We start from the raw sequence: 21,737 nt of genomic DNA on the forward strand, positions 1-21,737 counted from the left end.
CAGCGTAGGAATGTGTAATAACAAGATCATGAGGCCTTATTTTGCCTTGTGGGAAAACTCTCTTGTCGCTTCTCCTCCTTCAGAGGGAGTTCAGAGGTCAGAGTTAGCTGCAGAGAGGCATTACGCTGCATAGCTCAGGGAGAATTTTGCTTTGCTGGATTCAGAGTCGTGCTCTTCTTCGACTCATGAGTATTTTTACTGGTAAACACTCACTTGTTTGCTCACATGCTTGCTCACTCAGTCACCCTCTCCTCCCCCCAGTCTCCTCTGCCTGGGTGGGTTTATGAGACAGGGATTCTTTGTATGTTGTTGAACTGCACGGCCCACAGTCTAACTGTAATTTCAGCAAGCTATGGATGTTTTTTTGCTGCAGAGTCTTTCATAAACGTCCTGTTGGGTCGTTATTACACAGTAAGCCCTTTCCTCTTCCCTTTGCTTTGCCCTGCAGCAACGTAAAAAGCAACTGAAAGCCACTCCCACTCCATGCACACATAAAAATATACATATATATTCAGAAACCCTGCTTGTTTGTTACTGTTTTTCTACGATGGTCATCTCAGAGAATGAGGTTTTCTGTCCAGAAAATGTAAAAACTGCGAAGATCATGCATGTCCTGAGGTTGCAGCATTCCTCAGGCATCTATAATTGCTGTGTCAGGAGGGGAGAGAGAGCTGCCATTGTGTTATTTTCGTGCTCAGTAGGAAGTAACTTTTCTGCTGTTCAGGTTTTAACAAGTCCGTTATAATAGGCAATGCATTCTTGGCTCCAATGCATGTTCTCTTTCGTCTTTCTCTCCTCTCTTATGAGGCCCATAAGACAGTCATTGCAGTGCTTTTTCTTTAGTCACATGCAAAGTGTCAAATGTATTTTGTCCACAGAGTACAGGATTTCCCTCGGAACAGAGGTGGCTGATGGGAAACAGGAAATGGTTTTGTGTAATTACTGTTTCCCACTGGGAAGGACAACATGATGTCATTGAACACACTGCCATTAATAGACACATACACACCATTTCCTGTCACCGTAGACCCGGATACACACACATATATATAGACTTTATTTGCTTATCTTTTAACGTCTGTCTTCTTCTCCTGGTTCTGAGCCTTCTTCACCTTCTCAGGCTCTGTCCCGCCGTCCTGTCCCCTTCTCCCCATTGATAGCCAGAGGGCCGTAGATGGACACTTTCTCCCTGGTCTAATTTTAGCCTGCAGACCGGCCATGAATATATGGATCGTGGCTTTGCCAGAGTTAAATGTTAAAGGCTTTCTGAGGTCATTCATTTTCGCCCAACTTATAAAGGCAGACTTTGACTTTTCATTCTCTAAGTCAGTCATTGTCTGTGAAGGCACAATACTTTCTCTATGTGTGGGTGTGTATGTGTGTTGACCTCACCGGGTCAGCGTGGCTGTGCTCTACTCAGAAGGGGTGCAGCCCAGGACATTTAGCTCCAGCTCTGTCTGCCGCTGATCATAGCAGTGATATCATCTGATGAAAGATTAACGAGATTCCCTTTTGCAGTCTGCTGCAGTTGTTGTATTTGTTGCATCATTAGGTCTCAGAACTGATCCATCACTATTTGTTGAACACAAACTGGGAAGCACAGCTAGATGAAAACATGTTACAGCGCAAATGTGGTTGGAAACTCCCAAAATTATCTGCTGAGGAGCAACACTGAAAATCTTTGATGAGTCTGACATCTTTTGTTTGCTTTCTTGTATATCAGAGAGCGCTAACAATCCAAAGCATTCACAAGCCCCTTTTAGATTTTAGTTTAAAATCAAACGGGATTTCCTTTAATGCATTTTGATCCCTCGGGATATTATGCCAGGAGTAAGGTTGAGATTACAGCTTCTACATGTTCTACAGAAGTCCTTAAGCAGACTGACTATAACGCATTGCATTCATGGAAGCTCAAACTCAGACGCTTGTTGACGAGGGTGAGCTTGTGTGGGGGTCAGGTGGGAGTTTTTTGCTACCTCACCCAGGACTCATATTTGACCTCTCACACGCTCCCAAACCCTAAACTTAGCTGTGGCCAGCCGTGCCTCAGATAGTTCTGCAGATTCTAGACACCACAGGCAGGCCTTGAATATCTGTTGGCTAGTATTCATGCAGCCTCTCTTCATCTCAGATCACTGGTCATGCTGCGTTACTGATTGATTGATGGGGCTTATCAGGAGTCAGTCTGCCCACCCGGATCGGTGCAACCTCTGTTTCTATTTGAAATTGCTGTAATTGCAGGTTTCCTGTATGATTCCATTTGTTCCCTTGCATGTATTTGTCATGTGTCTGAGGATATTCACTGTGGTTATTTTGCCAATTCCCTCCTGTTAGCCTTCTAAGTATCAGCCCTGGTAACAGATATTTAGACCCCACAAACCTCATGCCTTCTAAATGTAGGAGGTCCTGGAAGGCAAAGGCCAAATTGACAGCAGTTAATCCCTGCCTGCTTGCTTGCCTCTGGGACAGTAACCAGTATGTTCTTGTGCACTCTGGCTAGACTGAAGAATCTCAACCCTCATGATGAATTTGTAGTGAGAGCAAAGGTTAATCTTTTTTATACTTGGACAGCAAAACATTGCCATGCCGATTTGAGCTTCAATCTCCTGCTTACTGGGACCTATAATCCAAATTTTTTCAATTCCTGAATTTCTCAATTATTTTTCCTTTTCATCATTATCACCGTTAATTTGGTCGTTCTTTATTTTAATGCATTTTCTGTCCTTGAGATTAATGAATGCTTTTAGCGTTGTAGCCCTCCATGGAGAAGCAGGCAGCAGTTGAAATCTGTGTGTGCATCTGTAGGTGAGCGTGTGTGCATGTTAGTTCAGCTGTCGAGTTGTTTAGGTAGCCTAAGTTACACTCGGACCTGCTTGCTCCAGTGGAAGGTGTGCTAAAGCTAACAGTGCTCGCTCTCGTGTGATACGGGATACACAGCCATATCTGAGCCAAAACGCATTCCTCCACAACGGACCACTTCATCGAACACCGCTCCCTGCTGAGCTCGCCTGTGTGTGTGTCTGTGTGCCTCTGAGACTGTGTGTGAGCAAATATTTGCAAAGAGTAATAAGCCAATACTGTAAGCTATATAATTAAGCAAAGTGCTTTGATTTGATTAGGGACATTAGGTTTATAACCCTGGATTTCACAGTGAATGTGAGTTTTTTTTTAATTTGCATTTGTTTAGAATTAGATGGAAGAGTTTCCTACAGTAGTGCAGCAGCCCAACATTAATGGAAACAGCCAGGTTTGTTCCCTTGTAAGTGTTATGTACATGGGTTTTAGTCTGTTTGCTGTGTGTGTGCGTTGCGTATCTGTAAGTGTGTCTCTGGCATCTGTACCATGGATAGCTACAGTAGGTTCCAGTTCTTCCAGTGCTCTATGCCAGAAGTAGGCACGGTGTGTGTGTATGAGGTAGAGGAGAAAGGAGGCTTTGTATCACTTCGCACACACCCATCACTCTCTACCAAGCCCTCCTCTCTTTCTTGGAACCTCACATCTAGCTCCTAACCCTCAGCCATCTCTTCCAAGCCCTCCTCTCTTCCTGCCAGGCTCAAGCCTTCTGACTCCAAACCCTCTGGCTTCAAACCTCACCTCTGCACCTCCTCTAACCCCCCCTGGACTTCACCACAGCGCTGCATCCCCCTTGTACCTCAGTCTCCACCCCAGCCGTCGCCCATGCAGCGGTTAGGAGGAGCAGCACAGGTCTGAATAGCCACTCTGTGCGAGCAGGAACCAGTCAGATGCCGCGGCCTGAGCCAGCTTCCTTTGAAAAACAGCAGGCGTGAGCCAGGAGAGTGAGAAGGAGAAAACACCAAGCCAAACCGAGAGGTGCTGTTATTGGAACATCGACCCGACTCCCTGCGCCTTCCCAGCCTGTTTCTTTTTGTCGCTCACATCCCTCTCCGAGCTATCTCTGCCAAAATCTATTTGATAATTTCACCGTTCTCGTCCCTCTGGCTCTGTCTCATCTTTCAGCCCATATTCCCACATACTTTTATCTCACCCCTCATTATCACCTTTCTTTAATCCTCCATCTCCACTCCTGCTTTCACCTGAGCACACACTGCACGAGACACTTCACTTTTAGTATTTAAAAGATTTTTTCTTTTTTCTTTTTTTTTTTTTTGCAGCTGCAAAGAAAATTGGAGCCACTTAAGCTGTTTAACTTGAGACTGCAGGCATTATTCAAATAAGCACAGATTGGATTTAAAGCTATGTTTGACTTATCGTGTCAACAGCTCACGAATCACTGTTTTCAAGTGGCGATATTAAAAATGTTTTATCTCTTTGTAAAACATGTAATTAAGAACATCTGAACACGTCCTGGAGATGCAGCTGGCGGCGCAGGCTGTTTAATCAGATGGCTGTCTTTGAAAATGTGTGTGAACACACATTGTGTTAAAAAGAGCATTTGGTAATGTGCTTAATTGAGCCTGTAGATGTGCTTTTGTGTTTGTCCATATGGATACAATTTATGCTCTATCTGTTTGTGTGCGTCGTGAGATAAACTGCACAGCATACGTGGTTGTTTGCAAGTTTATAGTTCATGCAGCAGTTTTATAGATATTGTGTCTTTGATGATATGTGGGGGAGTTTCAAGTGTGCATGAATAGATTCAGTATATTTCTGTATGTTTATCGCTGTCTTTCTGATCTCTGATCTCTCTGTCCCTCTCAACACTGTTGCCATGCAAAGTGAGAGCCCTGGAACGGAGAGTAGGTGGAAGTCAGAGAGGCGGACGACGAGTACGAAGCTGTCTAAACAAACAATTACCACCATTAAAACAACCCGTTCCCCAGTGAACGTTCCCTTGAGGTGGATCGCATTCGCAGCATCACCAGCATCCTTGCGACCCTGAAGATTGCGTCTGTTGGGGCTGTGTGTGTGTGTGTGTGTGTGTGTGTGTGCGCGTGTTTAAGCAAGCCAAAGTGTCTAATTGAATCGCTGGATGCTGCAGGATCCTTGGCCCTAAGTTGCTGTGCTCGTGTGCGTGTGTGTTTGGCAGGTGGAAGAACTCTGTCAGCATTTGGAGGGCTGCCGTCTGACCATCTGAGAGTCCATTCTGCTTTCATCGAGGACAAAACAGGATTTTTTCTCTCTGTCATATGCAGTGTAATGACGTTATTGTCTTATTGTCACAGCGCCTGTTGGAGACCCGATAGCGTCACATAAATTGCAGTTTGGCTGTGACACAGGGCAAGCTGAGCAGATGGCCTCACAGCATCTGCAGAAGGCTTTGTTATCACTGCAACAAGAAACTAGCTTGAGGTTTACGTGACTTCTGATGTTGGACGCCTTGCCTTGAGAAGACGGATGGCTGCGCCGTTAAGGAAAACCTACACGCCAAGGCAAACCAGTCACAGGGGAATTCCAGGGTTTGGAGGCGGGTCAGCAGGAGCTGAGGTAGATCTGAGGGCCAAGGCTCCTGAAAGGGGCCTCTTGTTGTGGTATGAAGTGTTGAGAGGTATGGCTGAGCTGTTCCACCCCCAAACAAAGCCCCCCCCCCCCAAAACACAGCAGCTCTGTCTCACCATGATGAGATCAGTGGAACAAACGCTCCAGCTGGATGATGTCATGTTAGGGACTTGGGGTCAAAAGCTCAGGGTCACATTAGGAGAAGGTGTGTGTGTGTGTGTGTGTGTGTGTGTGTGTGTGTGTGTGTGTGTGTGTGTGTGTGTGTGTGTCTGTGTAGGATAGGTGTGTGAAATACTCTGAGAGTTAAATGAATTTTACACAGGCTGTTGGTTCCGTACTCTGTTCTCCTTTCTGCGATCTCCTTGCATACACACACACCTCAGCGCACACACCTTTCTACTAATTACCCCTTCCATTTGTGAAGTTATTAAGAAAAGCTTGTCAAGCCTCCTCAGCTTGTTATTGGAGTTTAAAAGTGCCCATATGTCAGTGCATGTGTTTTTAACCTTGTCATCATTAGGAGATGAAAAGGTTAATCCATCTTATCATCACTGGGACGGACTAAGGAACTGGACAGGGCTTCCTATTGGTTGTGAGGAGAAGCATGGCTCAGTATCATTGGCTGAGACATATCTAGCCGGACTGAAGACCCCTATTAACCCCTGCTGCACCACGCCCCTCTGAGGCTCTGTGCCATTGGTCAGTATGTCACTGGACACAGGCTGGTTGTTGCGTAACTACACATGTGGGTTTTTTGAGGCACTATTTTAGGCCTATATTTAAACACACGCACAGCTCATGTCCTCACAGTTGGCAGCCACAGCTGTCACTGTAAGTCCCATCAAGACTGACAGTCAGTGTATGTAGTTTTGAATACGATCACTGTTGATTTAACTTGCATAATACTAAGGTACAGGTTGCAGCAGCTATGCATCTATGCCAGGGCATTGTGATGTGAGTGAACACCATATCTTGCTTGAATCAGTTAGCGTTTGATGTCGACGTCATGCCTGTTTGTTGTCCACTCCCAGCATACTTGAGGTTAGACAACAGCACCTCGGGCTGCCTGACGCTGGGAGGAAAGCAGGTCTCTGCACGCTTCTTGTTCCTTGTGTAAAAGACAAAACAATGACTGGCACTTAACAATATGGACACAGTTTCTGAAACACAAAGCACACTTATGCAATGAGAGTAAGGAGAGGGGAGAATGATCCTGCTTCAGTGTCTGTAGGTGCTGCAATGCCCTCTCATGGCCAGTAGGGGGCTGATAGGCCACTTGAACAAATAAATCTGTAAATTATTTTCTTCTGTCTTAAGTCTAAAAACTTGAGATTCTGTTATAATATGAATAATGAAAGGTAGACAATACGAGAGGCAATAAATGAAGGATAGATGAATATGGCTGCAAATTTAATATAAAAGGACTGAGGTATGTTTTAATAGTGGGTGCCCCAAACCCACAATCCATACAATTCAGGGACCAAGCCCAATTTCTGGTATTTTTAGTTCAGTAATCAGTAATGAGTGATACAGTTTAGTGTAATCTACATGTACTGCACTCTTTAGCTAAATAGAAATGATTGTAAGGGTTGTACCACCATTAAACAAACAGTGGTCAGAAAATATGGTGGCAACAGGAGGACAAAGGTATCACACTCTCGTGTTTTCACTCTTATTCCCAGGCACCTTGCAATAAAGCAACTGAAGCTTATCCATGTGGTTCAGTGCTTCCTTTGGGTCAGCTTATGTGAAATTGCCCAGAGACCTTTATTCAAACAAAGGGCTGTGAAAACAGAGGGTGAAATATGTGAAAGAGAAACACAGGTCTGTCCCTCAACAACTGCTGTCAACAAAGGCACCAGATTCCAATCTGCACAAACCCCAAGTATGAATTTTGGTAATCTTATTTACTGTGCAGTCACTCCTCCGGGCCGTGATAGGAATTAAGATTTCATTCTTATTCAAGCTTATGAGAAGATTACAAATGAAACAGAAATGCTCTATAATTAGACACGTGGCTACAGCAGGCTCCTCTATCTACAGTAGGAAGGAAGGGATCTTGAGGACGTACAGTAGCAGCAGAGAGGAAGAGAGGGGCTTGTTTGGGGAAAAACACTCTTGTCAGAGAGTCAATAGGAAGTGCTCGAGTCTCAGAGGGAGAGGGCTGTGTAGGTTAGTCTGTTTGGAGGAATGTCCTCTCATCCTGTGAAATGCAGTGCAATGACACTGGGAATGATGCTATCAGTCACTCAGCTGGTCCCTCTGACTCATGCAGCATGGGAAAACTGCGGCTGACGATGTGCAAGCAAGTGTCTTATCTTACATCCCGATTCTTGAATATGTTCACAGAGAACTGTGAGTGTACATTTGTCTCTGGCAGCACTTCTCTGGCTGTCTCTCTGGCACAGTTACTTGCTGATGAAACCTTAATCTGATTAACTGTGGGATATTTACAGCTCTAAGTCCTGAGTTATCAAGGGTCATCTTGTTTTCGTTGCACACGTCTGCTCAGACAGAGAGATGAGAGAGAGACAGGTTGATTTGCATAAGAAGGTAGATGTTAAATACTGTATGGCCTTGTTAACATCCTTGTTGGCGTTAAATGCTTTTGCTCTCTGTGGGAGTGTCCATGCAATGAGGCGAATGTCATGACAAAGCAGCCCTCCCTCCCTCGCCTGCTGTCCTTCGCCAGAGGTAAAGAGCCGTACTCACTCAGCCAGATGCACAGATGCATGATTGCACCATTGAGATGGACTTTGCTGCTCTGTTGCCATTAGCCAAGGCAGCCCACAGACTGACTCTCTCCTCCTCCATCCTGATCCTCCTACATGTCATCTGCTGCATCTCTGGACTTTGTATCTCATTCCACTTCTCATCTCACCCACAAACAGCACGCAACAAAACAAGTGGTGTGGTTTCTATCCTCCTTCGCGGTATCCATTTTGCTCTGCTGACATTTAGGAAAGTGCTGAAACAATAAAAAGTGGTAGCACTGTTTGATGCCTTGCAGCTATTTCCTGCAGAGGTATAGTTTTATAACGTTCTCCTTATGTTTGCAAACGCTGTCCTGAACGCTGTTATTAGCTTTCCGCCGCAGACTTCCTGGAGCAAACTCACAGTCAGCTGATTCACCCTAACCCCGGGTTTATTCCCACACTTAATTGCAGCCGGACTCATCTGTGTTTTCCGTATCCACCTGCCCACAAATCACTCCCATACATCACCGGTCGACAGGGCGATACACTCCACTGCACGACAAGTTCCCGGTGTGCACTTAGGCAATAAGCAGAGGCAGGCGCAAGGGCAGAGGAAGACGGATGAAGATTTTTATTTTCCCAGTTGTTCTGTCTGGATGGTATTTCACACAAATGTACCAACTTTAGGCTGCTGGCCAACCTTATCTGTGGACACTGTGGTGTTTCAATAGTGTAGTGTTATTCTTTCATATTTAGACCAGGTTTTAGTCTAATTCACTGTCTAGTTCCAAGTAGAATTATTCTCCTAATTTACCCCTCATGAGGAATGAGTAGTTTTCTGTATAAGCAGGGTCATCACCTGATAGCAGCAGCATCTTCCTCTGTATCCTTCTGCATCTGAACTGGATATTTTGCTGTGATTGTCTCAGTAATCTATTTAGTATTCTAGTGTTCTATTTTCATCCTTATTTCCAAGATCAGTATCAAGTGGGGTTTTATTCTCCATCTTTTTTCCCATGAATTTTCTATCCTGGTTTTTATGTGAAGCACTTTGAGCTGCGTTTCTTGTGCTACACAAATAAGGTTTTATTATTATTAGTATTATTGCTGAGTATCTGATTGCATCATGCAATTACTGAAACTGGAGGGGAAAGATTGTTTAGACCCTCTGTGCACTTAAGAAAAAATGCAGATAATGCCTTTGAAAAAGTTACAGCAGCATATTACATTTTGCCTGCACTCTGCAGCAATCCAAACAGCATATTGACCAGTGCCTTGTGAAAAAAAAAAAATAAAGTTGAGTCATAACTTAAAAAAAGAAAAGCGTCTTTTTCCACTGTGGGCGGTGTAGGCACAGAGTGACTACAGTGGATTTTTCTGACACACTCGCAACCCACTTCAAACTATGACCAAACTCAGAGCTGCCAAATCCTTCTTATGTCAGTTTCTCCCAAATAGCTTTAGACCCTGCGCTGCCTTTCGGTAAGACTTCACAGGGACGCAGGAACCTTGTGGGATTTGACTGTGTGTCCTACAGTTGGCTGACAACAACAAACCCCTGAGGAAAATATCTTATTATCTCATTCACTGTATGTCTGGTGAATGTCAGTGGGGTGACACTGCTCCTAAAATCGCTTCCAACGCCCCTGGGATGCTCCTCAAGGACCCCTGGAGGTTCCTGGAGCCCTGACAGCCACTGTCGCTCTGCTCCGCTTGCGCGCAGCTAACGTACACACAGATTAGGAACACACACACACACACACACACACACACACACACACCCGCCTCCTCGGGAACGGCTCTCGGTTGGTCCATCAGCCGGTCAGTCTTTATCCTCCCTTGTGCCGGTGCTGGTCTGTGTGAATCCGGACTGGAGCTCTGGAGCGAGGACGACGACGACAATGATAATGAAGGCTGAGGTTCAGACGCATGACCGCTGCCGTTCCCAGATCGCCAAGAGCGGGGTTTGTGATCCGAGCGCGGGTCCGTAACAACTTGTGAGGCTAATAAACGGCAGCTATTTTAGGAGTGTCAGTGGATATTTCATTTTGCCTATAAATGGAGGTGCCTCAAAGGGAAAATCTGAGTTAAGGTATTTCACGGGGTGTGTGGGACGTTAATGGACCTTGGTGTTGCGTAAAGCGCCCGCGTGCTGCCAGTTTTGGAGAGTTGGGAATCGGAGTGCTCCTCTTTGGATAGGATGAACAACTCAAAGAATCACAGGGTAAGGTCTGCTTTTGTTTTCGCTTTGTTTTCCAAATGTTTACAGCCGGAAGATTCAGAGCACTTTAAGTTTTGGGATGAAATGGCAACTGCCGATCAGCTGTGATGCACGTGACACTTTGGGTTTATTCGTCAGCGTCAGATCACGCAGTCGGCGATCGGAATGGATGTGGAGGCAAATCATTTGATCCGCTATTGATTGCAGCGCGTCCACGCTGATAATGGGCTGTTAAAACAGTTTGCAGAGACACATTTTTAAACCCAGGCATGTTAAAGTTGTCTCGTTTATCTCTCGAGCCTCCGCTCCTCATTGAACCTGATCAGGACCTATTTCGAATCAATAAAGTATTTTGATAAAGTCGACACGTGCCTGATTCAACCAGAGGGTTTAATCAATACAAATCCAACTTTGAGAACTGACTCACTCTGCTGTTAACCGACCACCATTTTTCTTTCTGGCCAAGTGGAAGAAGATTGAGGGAATAATATAGGAACCATTTGTAAAATATGAACTTACAGAGGGAAAAAAAGTTTAATTGGTTTCTAAGATTTATGCCGAATTAAAGAGTGGTACCCAATGAGTTGTGAAATATGATGTGTCATGTTATACAAGTCATGACTTCTAATAATAATCACGATTATTATTTAAAGTGCACGATTTTTAAAGGAGTTTTGTTACAATATATCCCAAATTGCACCAATTATCTTATGACTGCGATTTTACCACAGGGACAGGCGATGTTGCATCAATCACATTTCCTGTGGGCACAATGACCATTTCAATAATAATAGCAACTAATGATTTTGTTCCTTCATACATAATAACGTATTCTCCCTCTGTGCTGTAACTCTGGCTCTCTCTGTGCTGGTGCTTCCATTAGTAGGGGGATTGAACTTTTAATTCCACGTTTCCTGACTGCACTGTGACACATTTCCCAGCCTCTCATAGCTGGAACAATGTGACAACTGTTGGATATTACTGCAATAATGACTTAATCTCCCAGTCGTCAACCTTTCCCCTCTCTTGTGAATAAATCTTTCCTAAAGGCCTTGAATTGGCAGCGCAAAAACAGCCACACTTAAAACTGAATACTGGAGTAGAGACCTTTTACAGGTGAGAGCACTTTTGCTCTTCATTGCCTTTTCTCCCCCACACAAATAAAATGATAAAAATTCCATGGTTTTCACATAAAGCTGTCTGGCCAATCCACTTAACAGGGACGTTTCTATCATATTTCTATTTCAGGAGCAGTTTGCCATGCTTTAAACTTAAACACACGCATGCCGAACCACAGAAAGTCCCGAAAAGAAAGGAGGGCTACCAAAATATGTTTTCCTCAACATGGCGCCCCGCTGAGTGTGTGCGACAGGCGGTCATTGTAGTTTCTTAGCTTGAGCACATTTGACCGACAGACTGCTCGCTCTGACCACTTCCTATAATCAACTGTTCTATCACCACTGAAACTCTATCCACGCTCAGATTAAGCAAACAACCGGCTCGGCTGCATCTCTGTCCGTTGATTGCCTTCACTTTACTTAATGACAGGCTGCTTCCTGATGCGAGAAAGAGAGAGAGAGAGCTGGACTTTAGATTTTAGCCTCACGTTGATTTAAAAGGTCACCTGCGTCAACATCACTCACAGATTGAGAGAGTAAGACAGATGTGATCTTTCCATTCCTGGAATGCCGCCTGTGCTTCTGTGTATCTCTGTGTGTGTGCAGTGCATGGAAAGCATGTGACGCGCGATCGTTTGGTCTCTACTACTGTTACAACCACAGCCATCTCTGATCATTAGTAGTGAAAAGGTCACTCATGTGCCAAAGCTTCTCCTCAGTGTTGCTACACATCATCCTCAAAACTCAGTCCAGCCTCAGTCCAGTCTCAATACTCAGTTATGCAGCGATTTCACCGCATTCATCGCATGCTGCTGTTTAACTGTTGTCTGTTAAGCGCATTTCTGTATGTGCCTTTCGTCGTGTTTGCAATTATAGAAAGGCGGGGGGGGGGTGTCAGCATCCCGTGTCAGTTCGCTGGCCATAGAATCCTTCGGCCCTTGTCTTCCAATCAATAACCACTTACTGCAGAGGAGCTTCCTGCAGTCAAGTCTCAGTCTGTACGCCCAGCTTTCTGTCTCTCTCTTTCTTCTCTAACAAGATACGTATCCTGGATGTCTCTTCTGCTTGTGTGTGTGTCTGTCTCTCCTTCTCTTCCCTCCCCAGCCTTCATTCACCTCTGCAGTCACGTGTGTGTGTGTGTGTGTGTGTGTGTGTGTGTGTGTGTGTGTGTGTGTGTGTGTGTGTGTGTGTTTCTTGCTCTTGTTGCCTCGCTGCTCTGTGCTGCTGTGCTTCTGCAGTAGAGGTCATTCTATTTCCTCTGCTGATATTGTCCATTGCTTTTTCCCAGGAGGCAGCTGCTGGGACTGAGATAGGTAGGACTTCTTCAGCCTGAGAGACACAGGGAGGGGCTGCAACCCATTACTCTATGTGCTGTATGGCATGACAGCAGCTGTGCATGAGGAGAGGGGTGAATTGGACTGTGTTTGTGTGTCTCCTTGAGCCAGTTGTCTCAGGAATAGTGTGAAAAATGAGCCACTTATATCCTGCTCCACCAAAATATTGCCCTTCCGCCCACCCAATTATGGATCTTTAAAGTCACACTTATACATTCTTACACTCTTCCTCTCTCTGGGGGTTTCTTACTGTTTCACAGCCTCTGCCTCCAGCTTCAGTCCTCCTCTCCTGCTTTCGGTTTCTGGCCTCCCAACTCAAATACAAGCTAAACAAAGCCAGTTCAAAAGCTGCCCTGACATGCCATGGCATGGCAGAGCTCTCTCACTAATGTTCTGTCCTATTTTTCTTTCTCCTTTTAGAAGCAAATGTTGTGGCAGAGCCCTCAATGGGTTTGTCCTGACACGAGTGCCTCAAAAAGAAAAGAGAAAGAGAGTGAGAGATGGAAGAGAGAGTCTGAAGAGAGGACAGATGGAGTGGATCTGTATATTATAAGAATCATACATGGGACAGCGTGTATATTTATGCAGCGTGTATATTTATGCAGCAGCAGATTGATGGCCTGGCCTCATGATGCCAATTCAGTGGATGAGGAAAGGAGTGATGGACAAACAGGCAGATAAACAGACAGACAGACAATTAGAGAGGAGTGATGGCCTGACGATGCAGAGGGAGATTGTGAAGGGATTGATGGTCATGGAGGAGAGGGTTCAGTCCCACAGACAGATAATCAGACGAGCAGCTAATGCAGAGCTGCCGGCAGCGGATCACATTCAGACCCGGTCCACGTCTATCTGTCATGTCTTTCCAAGGAAGCAGATGCTGAGCTGTCAGTCATTTCTACGGCACGGTTTGACAGGCTGTTTAACACTGCTACCTGTTGTGTGTGTGCGAGCTTTCATATTCCTCTGCATCCGCGCTGCCAATCCATGATTAGGTTTTGTTTGTTTAGCGGAATTGCTCCCATGTCGCAGATATGAGCGAAGGCACCAAATTGTGCATAGACACAAACACACACACATACACACTCACTTGATCTGTGGAGATCTAACTTAATGGATAATCCATCCAGGCTCCCCTTTATCCTGCTCCCATGGCCCTCTGATGAAATGCAGGCATGACCGTATATAATCGATAATAATAATATCAAAGATACAGCGTTACACTCTCTCTCTTACACTCACACACACACACACCATTCCTTGCGCACATCATGCTGCTCAGATGATACCTCGCTGTGGGTTGTGGTTAGATGCTGCAGACAGAGAGGATTTTGTGTGAAACATGTGTGACAGAGCACACAAAATAGCTCATGGATTTGCTTCACCAGACAATATGAAAGGGATGCAGGGCTGCTGAACAATGAAACATTTTTACCAGCATTTATTTATTTCTCTCTCAGTGTGTGTGCGTGTGTGCGTGTGTGTGTGTGCACGTGCGTGTGTGGACTGACTGAAGTCATCACACTGTGCAGTCACAGACTGTCCTGACCTCTGTTCTGCATTTGCTCCACACTGGAAAAACTTGACCAATATCTGCCAGTTATATTTTTAGTCTGACTTGACCAATAGTCAATATTCTGAATCTTTTTTTTTTACATTTCTGGATTGTAAAGCTATTGGAAACAGCGTCTACCCAACACGGGACAGAGAACCTCTCTAAATTCAATCCCAGGTGCACAGAAACACAATTTAAATTGATAATATCATCTGCAGAGTGCAAATTAAACCATTGTAGCTTTGACACTGTTGTGTTTATGGAGGAACTGCCATCACTTCTGTTCCCAGATCAGATGACTGCAGGCTAAAATAATTATCCAGTATTTAATGAAAGGACTTAATTATTGGTCCAGTTTCTGAATTTCACCTTAAATATGTTTCAATATTGTGTTTCAGTGCCCTGTATGCGTTGTTTGCATGGTGTATCCGTCCACTGTAGATGAGCGCTTTGCACTAATTCCCTCACAGCAGACAGAAGCAGGAAAGACGAATGGGGTTCACTTTGAATTGCAGTGTAAGACCCTGTGTGAATCAAACTGGCTCTGTTCACGTCAGCCTGCTTGTGGTACATTTACATGTCAGCACATCGAGGCTGTGCATTGTTCTGTTGTGGCTGAATAAATATTATGCTGAACTTGTGTCTGTTGGTGGAGTGTCAGTGTGCAGATAAGTGCTGCAGTAAATGTGGGTGCACAAGTTTTGAGTTTTCTGCTGGTTTGTGTGCGTGTATGTAAATTTTGATCCCCCAATCTGTTTAAGTTGTTCTGGAGGGCAGAGATAAGAGCCACACACACACAGAGAAATGCACACACACTTTCTGCAATTAACTATGTTCCCTCTCTTGTTCTCTTCACTCCTCAATCTCAGTTGCCCTCATTCGCTTCCTCACCTCATTTTCTCACTGCCTCACACTGAAGTGGCACACATGCTTGCACACGCACATATGCATAACACGTACACACGGAGACTCCAAGGGTTAATGTGGACCATTAGTAACCAGAGCAGGCTGTAAGTGCTGTAAAGTGGCAGAAGGGAGGAACCAACATGACAGACTGTGAGTGGATCTCACCTTACACGTGTTCCTGTGGCATTAATGCGACTGTCGTTAATCAAGGCAGTGAAACAAATACTACTCTTATTATGCAGTGATAGCAATATTCCTCAGGTCTTAATTCATGGCTGCCATTAATTAATGGCTTTCCACAAGGCTGTAAAGTTGCCCCTCACAACCACGCTGTGTGTGTTGCATTTATGATCCAGCTCCTCTCCGTTATGAAAGTCTGTATTTCTTGCTAGCCAATGGAGGGTCCTAACACTGCTGCCAAACCATTGCTGAATATGGTTACAATTGTGAGATAAGTGGCTTTCATCGGCGCATTAGCTGGAATCCCCCCCCACACACACACACACATATACTGAGAGACACCCTCCGGACGGGCCTCATCTGTCCCTTTCTTGGCCATTTTACCCCAAGGGCAGAGGGGCGAGGTTCACTTTAGTCATATCCGGTTTTGCTTTAACTCGGCTCAGAAGTCCTGCAGCTTCATGAATATTATAATGAAGCGCATTCACTCAGGGGCTCATGCTGGTCGCTAGTGATTCAAGGACACAGATACACACGGCTTCATCGTACAGTATCTGCTGCCTTGTCGCTGTCTGTCTCTGTCCTGTACTCCTTCATGACAGACAAAAACCTCCCCTCCCCTTCAACAGATCTCACGTGGGGGCAGCACATGTGATTACATATATTTATATACACACACATGTGACCATATACTCTAAATAAGGCAACAGTATCACCAGTGATGAATAATAGAGAGTGATAAAAACAGCTTCAACTCGAGCTCTTGGCTAGAAGTGGGGCTCAGAGAAAGCACACCCACGATGAGAGAGAGGGACGGAGAACATAACTACGTTTGCATGGATTAAGACAACAGACAACATTTTCTGATCACTTTTACCCCTTTGATACCCAAGTTTACATTATGGTAATAAGTATAATTGAATTGTGGAGTATTGTGAGTATTTTGGGAGAGTGGACAGGAGTAGAGAGAATAGTGGACACAGTATATATATATATATGGAGTGTGGACCATCTGTGTGCTTACAGGGTAGAAATACCTTGCTAGTGAAGCTGCCAGTCAAAAAGCTGTTGGCATGACAAGCCTTCACCGTAAATTTGATGCTTTTTACTCAGTTTGAATAAGAAGGCTGGATTCATACATGTGGAAAGTATTACGAGTTTTCCATTCAAGCTAAAATTTATTAAAAGCCAAACTAAAATGCCCCCCCCACACACAAAGAAAAAAACTCTTAATCTCTTCTTCCTCCTCACCTTAAGTTTATTTGCCCCTGACAAACCTGTCAAACACTAAGACCAAAATATGGTGGGCAGAGGGGAAGGATATGGTAAGATTGTATGTTAGGATTTTATAAAACAACATACTCATGCATACTGTTTTGTACACTTGCAATCAGAAAAATTGGAATTATTGACATTTTAACAAAGGACACATCATTATTAATACATTTTTCCAATTGTATATGTGGAGGATGGTGTGCAGCAGTCTTTTGTTTGGTTGTGTCGACTCTTTGTCTTCTGCTGCACACTTGTCCATCTATAGTTTTGCTCCTCTGATGTTAGGATTTCATAGAAGCTGTCTGTTTTGCCATCCATGCTACACTGCAAAACAAGTCTTTTGAAATCTACAGTTTAAAGAGCACATTTGAATGTGAATAGAAGGTAAAAAAAAACTGAAAGGAATGATGCATTTTCAGATTTATCCGCATTAATATGTTCTTAGCCCCACATGCTTTGCACTTATCTGCACCTCTCCATGTGTGTCTGCAGCACAGCAAAGAGAGCAGAAGCAAAAGACAACAGGGGGGAGAGTTTGGCAGGCTTAAATGCTAGTTAGGCCGGCTGAGCTAATTAGCTCAACCCGATTTCCTCATCCTGATTCAGACATGGAGGAAAGCCTGGGATTACTGAGTCGAGCATTGTGTGTGTCGCTGAAATTGTGTCAGGCTGTTGCAACTGCTCATTGGCGGGGGGTTCGGGTGTGCATGTTTGCAAAAGTCAACTAATGAGAGCTTTACAAATGTGTTACAGCGTGTCACACAGCAAGTGTTAGGATGGGCTTGTGGTAGTGAGATAACTAGCCACCCCTCACCCCAATGAGGATGAAAAGGAGCTTAATGGGACGGGGCCCAGCAGGGATGCCACTCTCCTCCGGGAAACTGCGGTGCTGTGACCTCTCACCCTCTGCGCCCTCCCACCCTTTGACCCTTTAGCTGTTCCTCATCTGCCGTTTCGTCTGTCCTTATCTTCCCACTCCTGCAGCGCTCCACCCTATTACATCCTCCTCACGATTGAAGGGTGTCAGTGTAAAAGGAAAAGATATCATTTGTGTTTGCTGACATGAAAAGGAAAAAGAGACCTGAGTATTAACATACTGAAGAAAGAGGCTGTGTGTACTGTAGAGGTTCATGTTAATTCTGTTTTTTCTGTCCTTGCAGCAGGGGAGTTGTTGATTCTAATGCCTGCAGTATGCCCCAAATTAATTTGCCATTTTCTTGCAGAGGAAAATGGTGCCGTGAGCAAACACCAGTACACGCTCTGCATTTCAAAAACACACAACCAACCAGTCACAGGGAACAATGTGAACGAGACTTTGAAAAATTGCGCTTGGCCAGCTTGGACACATGGCGGAGATCAAATCTGAGGCCTGTCACTGTGTCCTTCTCCTCCCCCGCATTTACCCGAGGTGTGAGGTAACATGTCACACTGAGAGCTGTCAGTCACCGTGACACTTGCACACTCACTGAGGTTCATGGGAGAATCGAATCAAACTCCGCCCGGCCCCCTCACAGCCATATCAGCGCAAGCGCTCTGTGACACGGCCAGCTTCCGTTCACAGACTAACACCTCTCCTCAGCCAGTGATTTGGTGTGCTGGAGAAAAACAGGCCGTGACGACACATGAAGCATTCCAGCGCAGGGTGGATTACAGCGTCCCATCAGTATCTTTTTGCTTCATATGTGTATCTTTAATGTGATTAAATCCCCATTACTCTGTCTCCACATGCACTAGCAAAGTGTTCTCACTAAGAGAGATCACAGCAGTCTTTGATCAGGGGCTTAGAGTGACCTGCCTCATACTCGTTCCTTTTGCTAAACCCCCCTCTTCTTCCTCTCAATGGGCTTCTGGCTTACAGGAAATGCTGGCTAATCAGTTAATAACAGTATCAACTTGTGTAATAGTCAGTAGCTGTGTTCCAGGCCTACAGTGCATAACGCTGACTGTGCCAGTAAAGTTCACTGATGAGGTTATAATATTGCTGTGTGTGTGTGTCTCTTTATTCATTAATTGCCTCTTGCAGCCCCCAGACAGGCCAGTGTGCCAGTTACTCTCATTAGGGTTCCTCCATCACTGTTTGCTTGGAAAAGGAAGCTGCTTGGCGACCACACTTGTCCATTTTCTGTCTCCTTTCTCATCACAAGCTGCGGATCGTGTTTTCTTCACTTCAGAGCTGTGAAGCATACAAAACTATGCCAAAACTGCGCAAGAGTACAATTATTACCATCACATTTTGTTGCTGCTTGTTTCAGCCTTTTATGGTCCGTTTGGCTCCTTGAATTCTTGATTTTGTTGTAGATTCAGCTCTACAGGTCAGAGAGGATTTACAGTCTGGTTTATTATATCTGACCATAGCCTTGTTTTGTGTTTTGAATGGGGTCCAGTTTGTTTCCCCTGGTCCTCTTAAAGATGAGATGGAGGAGGAACAGGAGGGGGTCCTGCTGTTATTAGTGTTTTTGTGCTGTTGTTACTCATAATAAACTGCCTTGCTGGTTGAATGTATACCTTTTTTTCCCAGCCCACAGTTATTTATGAGTCTGGTTTGGAACCTGTACACAGTCTTTCATAAATCCATACTCTCCAGGCCTGCTAGTTATACGCTGGGAGACCACACACAGTCATGCAGTAGATATACTAACACACGCACAGGTGCTCACACACTTCCTTTTATTATCGCATATACATTGCCTTCAAATGATTCTGCTTTCGGTTTGCCTGCCTGCTGCTTCTCCCAGCTCCCACTATGCTACTATATGATAATGCAGACTCGATGTATTAGGCTGAGGCTGTGCGCAGCCGTGTAAGAGCCATCAAGCTTTAGTGTGCCTATAAATTGCTGAAGTGATCACTGCTTGGCAGACTCTAAGCTCCCTGTGCTCTCTCGTAGCTCTAAACAATTTGTTTTATAGCTTGAAATTCACTCCACTGTTGCTCTCCTTAGGGCCAGCAGCCAAAAAACAAATGCACTTGCAAGAACAAAGTGCACACACAGAACAAATATGCACTGATTCGCTTGCATGCACTTGTTTTGGTACACAGGCGTACTCCGTCACCTCCTGCATGTACATAAAACATGATTTAGGACACAGACGCATGCATATTATTCCTCTCTTTAGCACTTTCTGTTCCGACTCCGCCCAGTGTGTGCTGGGACCCAGCTGCATTGAGACACACTGCCTTTGTGTGAGGACAGCTGGCTGCAAAGTCATTTGCACACACACTCGCACACACAAGCACATGTGGACAAGCCCTCACAGACACACACATCGCTCTTCATGCAGGCAGAGCTGAAACAGTCTGTATTGTCAGCCATTAATTGAATGCATAAGCTGTCGGGAGGGGGAGAGTCCAAAGTGGTCCAGCTATAAGGGCGAGTTGGTCCGCTGTTGAAACTCTATAGCCATCACCTCAATAATGACATCAGTGTGTTGGCACCTAGGCCGGAGTACACGGCGCACTTTGCCATATGAGAGAGCCCTGGGAGTGCGTGTGTGTGTGTTAAGTGTGCCCTGGCACTGAACACACTTGGGCTGCTTTGTAGCCAGCTTTGCTGTCGTAAAGGCGACTGCACACCCTCCACCCAGTTACTGTTTCTCTCCCCCCGTCCTCTCTGTCTTTCATGACCAGTACCCAACCAGTTCCCTTCAGTGTTGTCGTGCCCTGGCTTCCCAGCGGCAGCTGGAGTCTGAAACACTGTAGGGACGTTGTTTGGTGAATTGGGCCATTGTTTTTGAGTGGTTTGGGTTTGTTGTCTGTTTTCGGTTCTCTCTTAAATTCATTGCACATACAGTATGTGCACGAGTTGCACTTCATGTGTGCTTTGGTATGTGTCGGTGGGCCTGAGTATGATAGTGACATGTGTTGTGTGTTACTGACAGTCTGCTCATGTGATTTCTCCAACATCCCAGCAGTTCACCCTCCACATGATTTCATCCATTCACCCTTATTCTATCCACTCGTCTTTCTTCATCATCCTTCCAGCTCTCCCTATAGCCTACTTGTGTGTTCAGTCTCACTTTTCATTTTCTCTCGCTCTCTCAGCTAATTTGCCCTTGATTTTTTTCTCTCTCTCTCTTCATTTATCTCTTACTTTTTCCTGCACTCTCAACCACTCCATCCACCCTTAACTGCAGCCGTGCTCTGGGTGTGGGAGAGGAAAAGGGGAAGAGAGCGAGCACGAGGGAAAGTAGCGGAAGAGGGTGGAGAGGAAGGCGAGGCACATAGTTGTGGCTGGCTAATTGAAAGCCAGCAGTTTGGTCAGTGAAGTCCCGACGTATGGGAGTGGTTAGGAATTTGCAGTTCTTGATTGTGTTGGTGAACTAGAGGCTGAGCACATTTGTGTCAATGTCTGCATCTGTGGCCGTGAAGATTGACAGATTGTTTGTGACGGTGCGCTGTTGTGTGTGTGTGTGTGTGTGTGTGTGTGTGTGTGTGTGTGTGTGTGTGTGTGTGAATCAGTGAGCAAGACTTTTTCCTTTTTGTCTTAGTGTGTTTTAGTCCTGCTGTTATTCTCCACTGTTGTCCTCACACTTCTCTCTGTGCAGTCAGCCTCTTTCACTCTGTCTGTCCAACCAGCTTTTGTATCGGCTGCTGCGGCGTCTTGTCTGTTCACAAAGAAAACAACATCAGAGTCGACAAAGATGAAATGAAAAAGGTGGCACGGTTTAATAGAGGATGCAGATTCCATCCTGATGTCAGCCATCCTCTTCCTCATCTCTGACCTCCTTATAGAGGAAGATGAGCAGAAGGACAATTTCTCCACTGGTATCAGTAATGATGTTAAATGCATTTGTTTCAGGTGTGTAGCATATTATGTTGCACATGCTAGACAGCAAAACCCAAGACTTCCTCTCTAAACTGCTGTAATCTAACAACACTAAGACTCTCCAGCTATGCTAGCAGCTCTGTGCTCTGTGTGGCTGTACTTTTACACAGCAGTGTCAAATGACAGTGCTAACATGTTGATGTTTAGCACGTATAAGGTTTACCCTGTTCACCATCTTGGTTTAGTGTGTTAGTGGTGCTAGCTAGTTA

The 21,737-nt window shown here is 45.1% G+C and overlaps 1 protein-coding gene across 7 annotated transcripts in view; it reads left to right on the forward strand.

Annotated features, from left to right (window-relative positions):
- Nucleotides 1-21,737, forward strand: part of rtkna (rhotekin a) — a 55,350-nt gene that overhangs the window by 18,924 nt on the left and 14,689 nt on the right. The window contains exon 1 of one of the 7 annotated variants that reach the window (XM_076730914.1): nt 9,561-10,338. The exons of 5 other annotated variants lie outside the window; for them this stretch is intronic. In XM_076730914.1, the coding sequence (XP_076587029.1) occupies nt 10,315-10,338 (24 nt within the window). In that variant the 5' untranslated portion in view covers nt 9,561-10,314. Of the gene's footprint in view, nt 1-9,560; nt 10,339-21,737 lie in introns of those variants that run through there. One more of the 7 variants, XM_076730917.1, reaches the window with a different exon arrangement.

Source organism: Chaetodon auriga, chromosome 5 (genome assembly GCF_051107435.1).
Source record: "Chaetodon auriga isolate fChaAug3 chromosome 5, fChaAug3.hap1, whole genome shotgun sequence".
NCBI lineage: Eukaryota > Metazoa > Chordata > Actinopteri > Chaetodontiformes > Chaetodontidae > Chaetodon > Chaetodon auriga.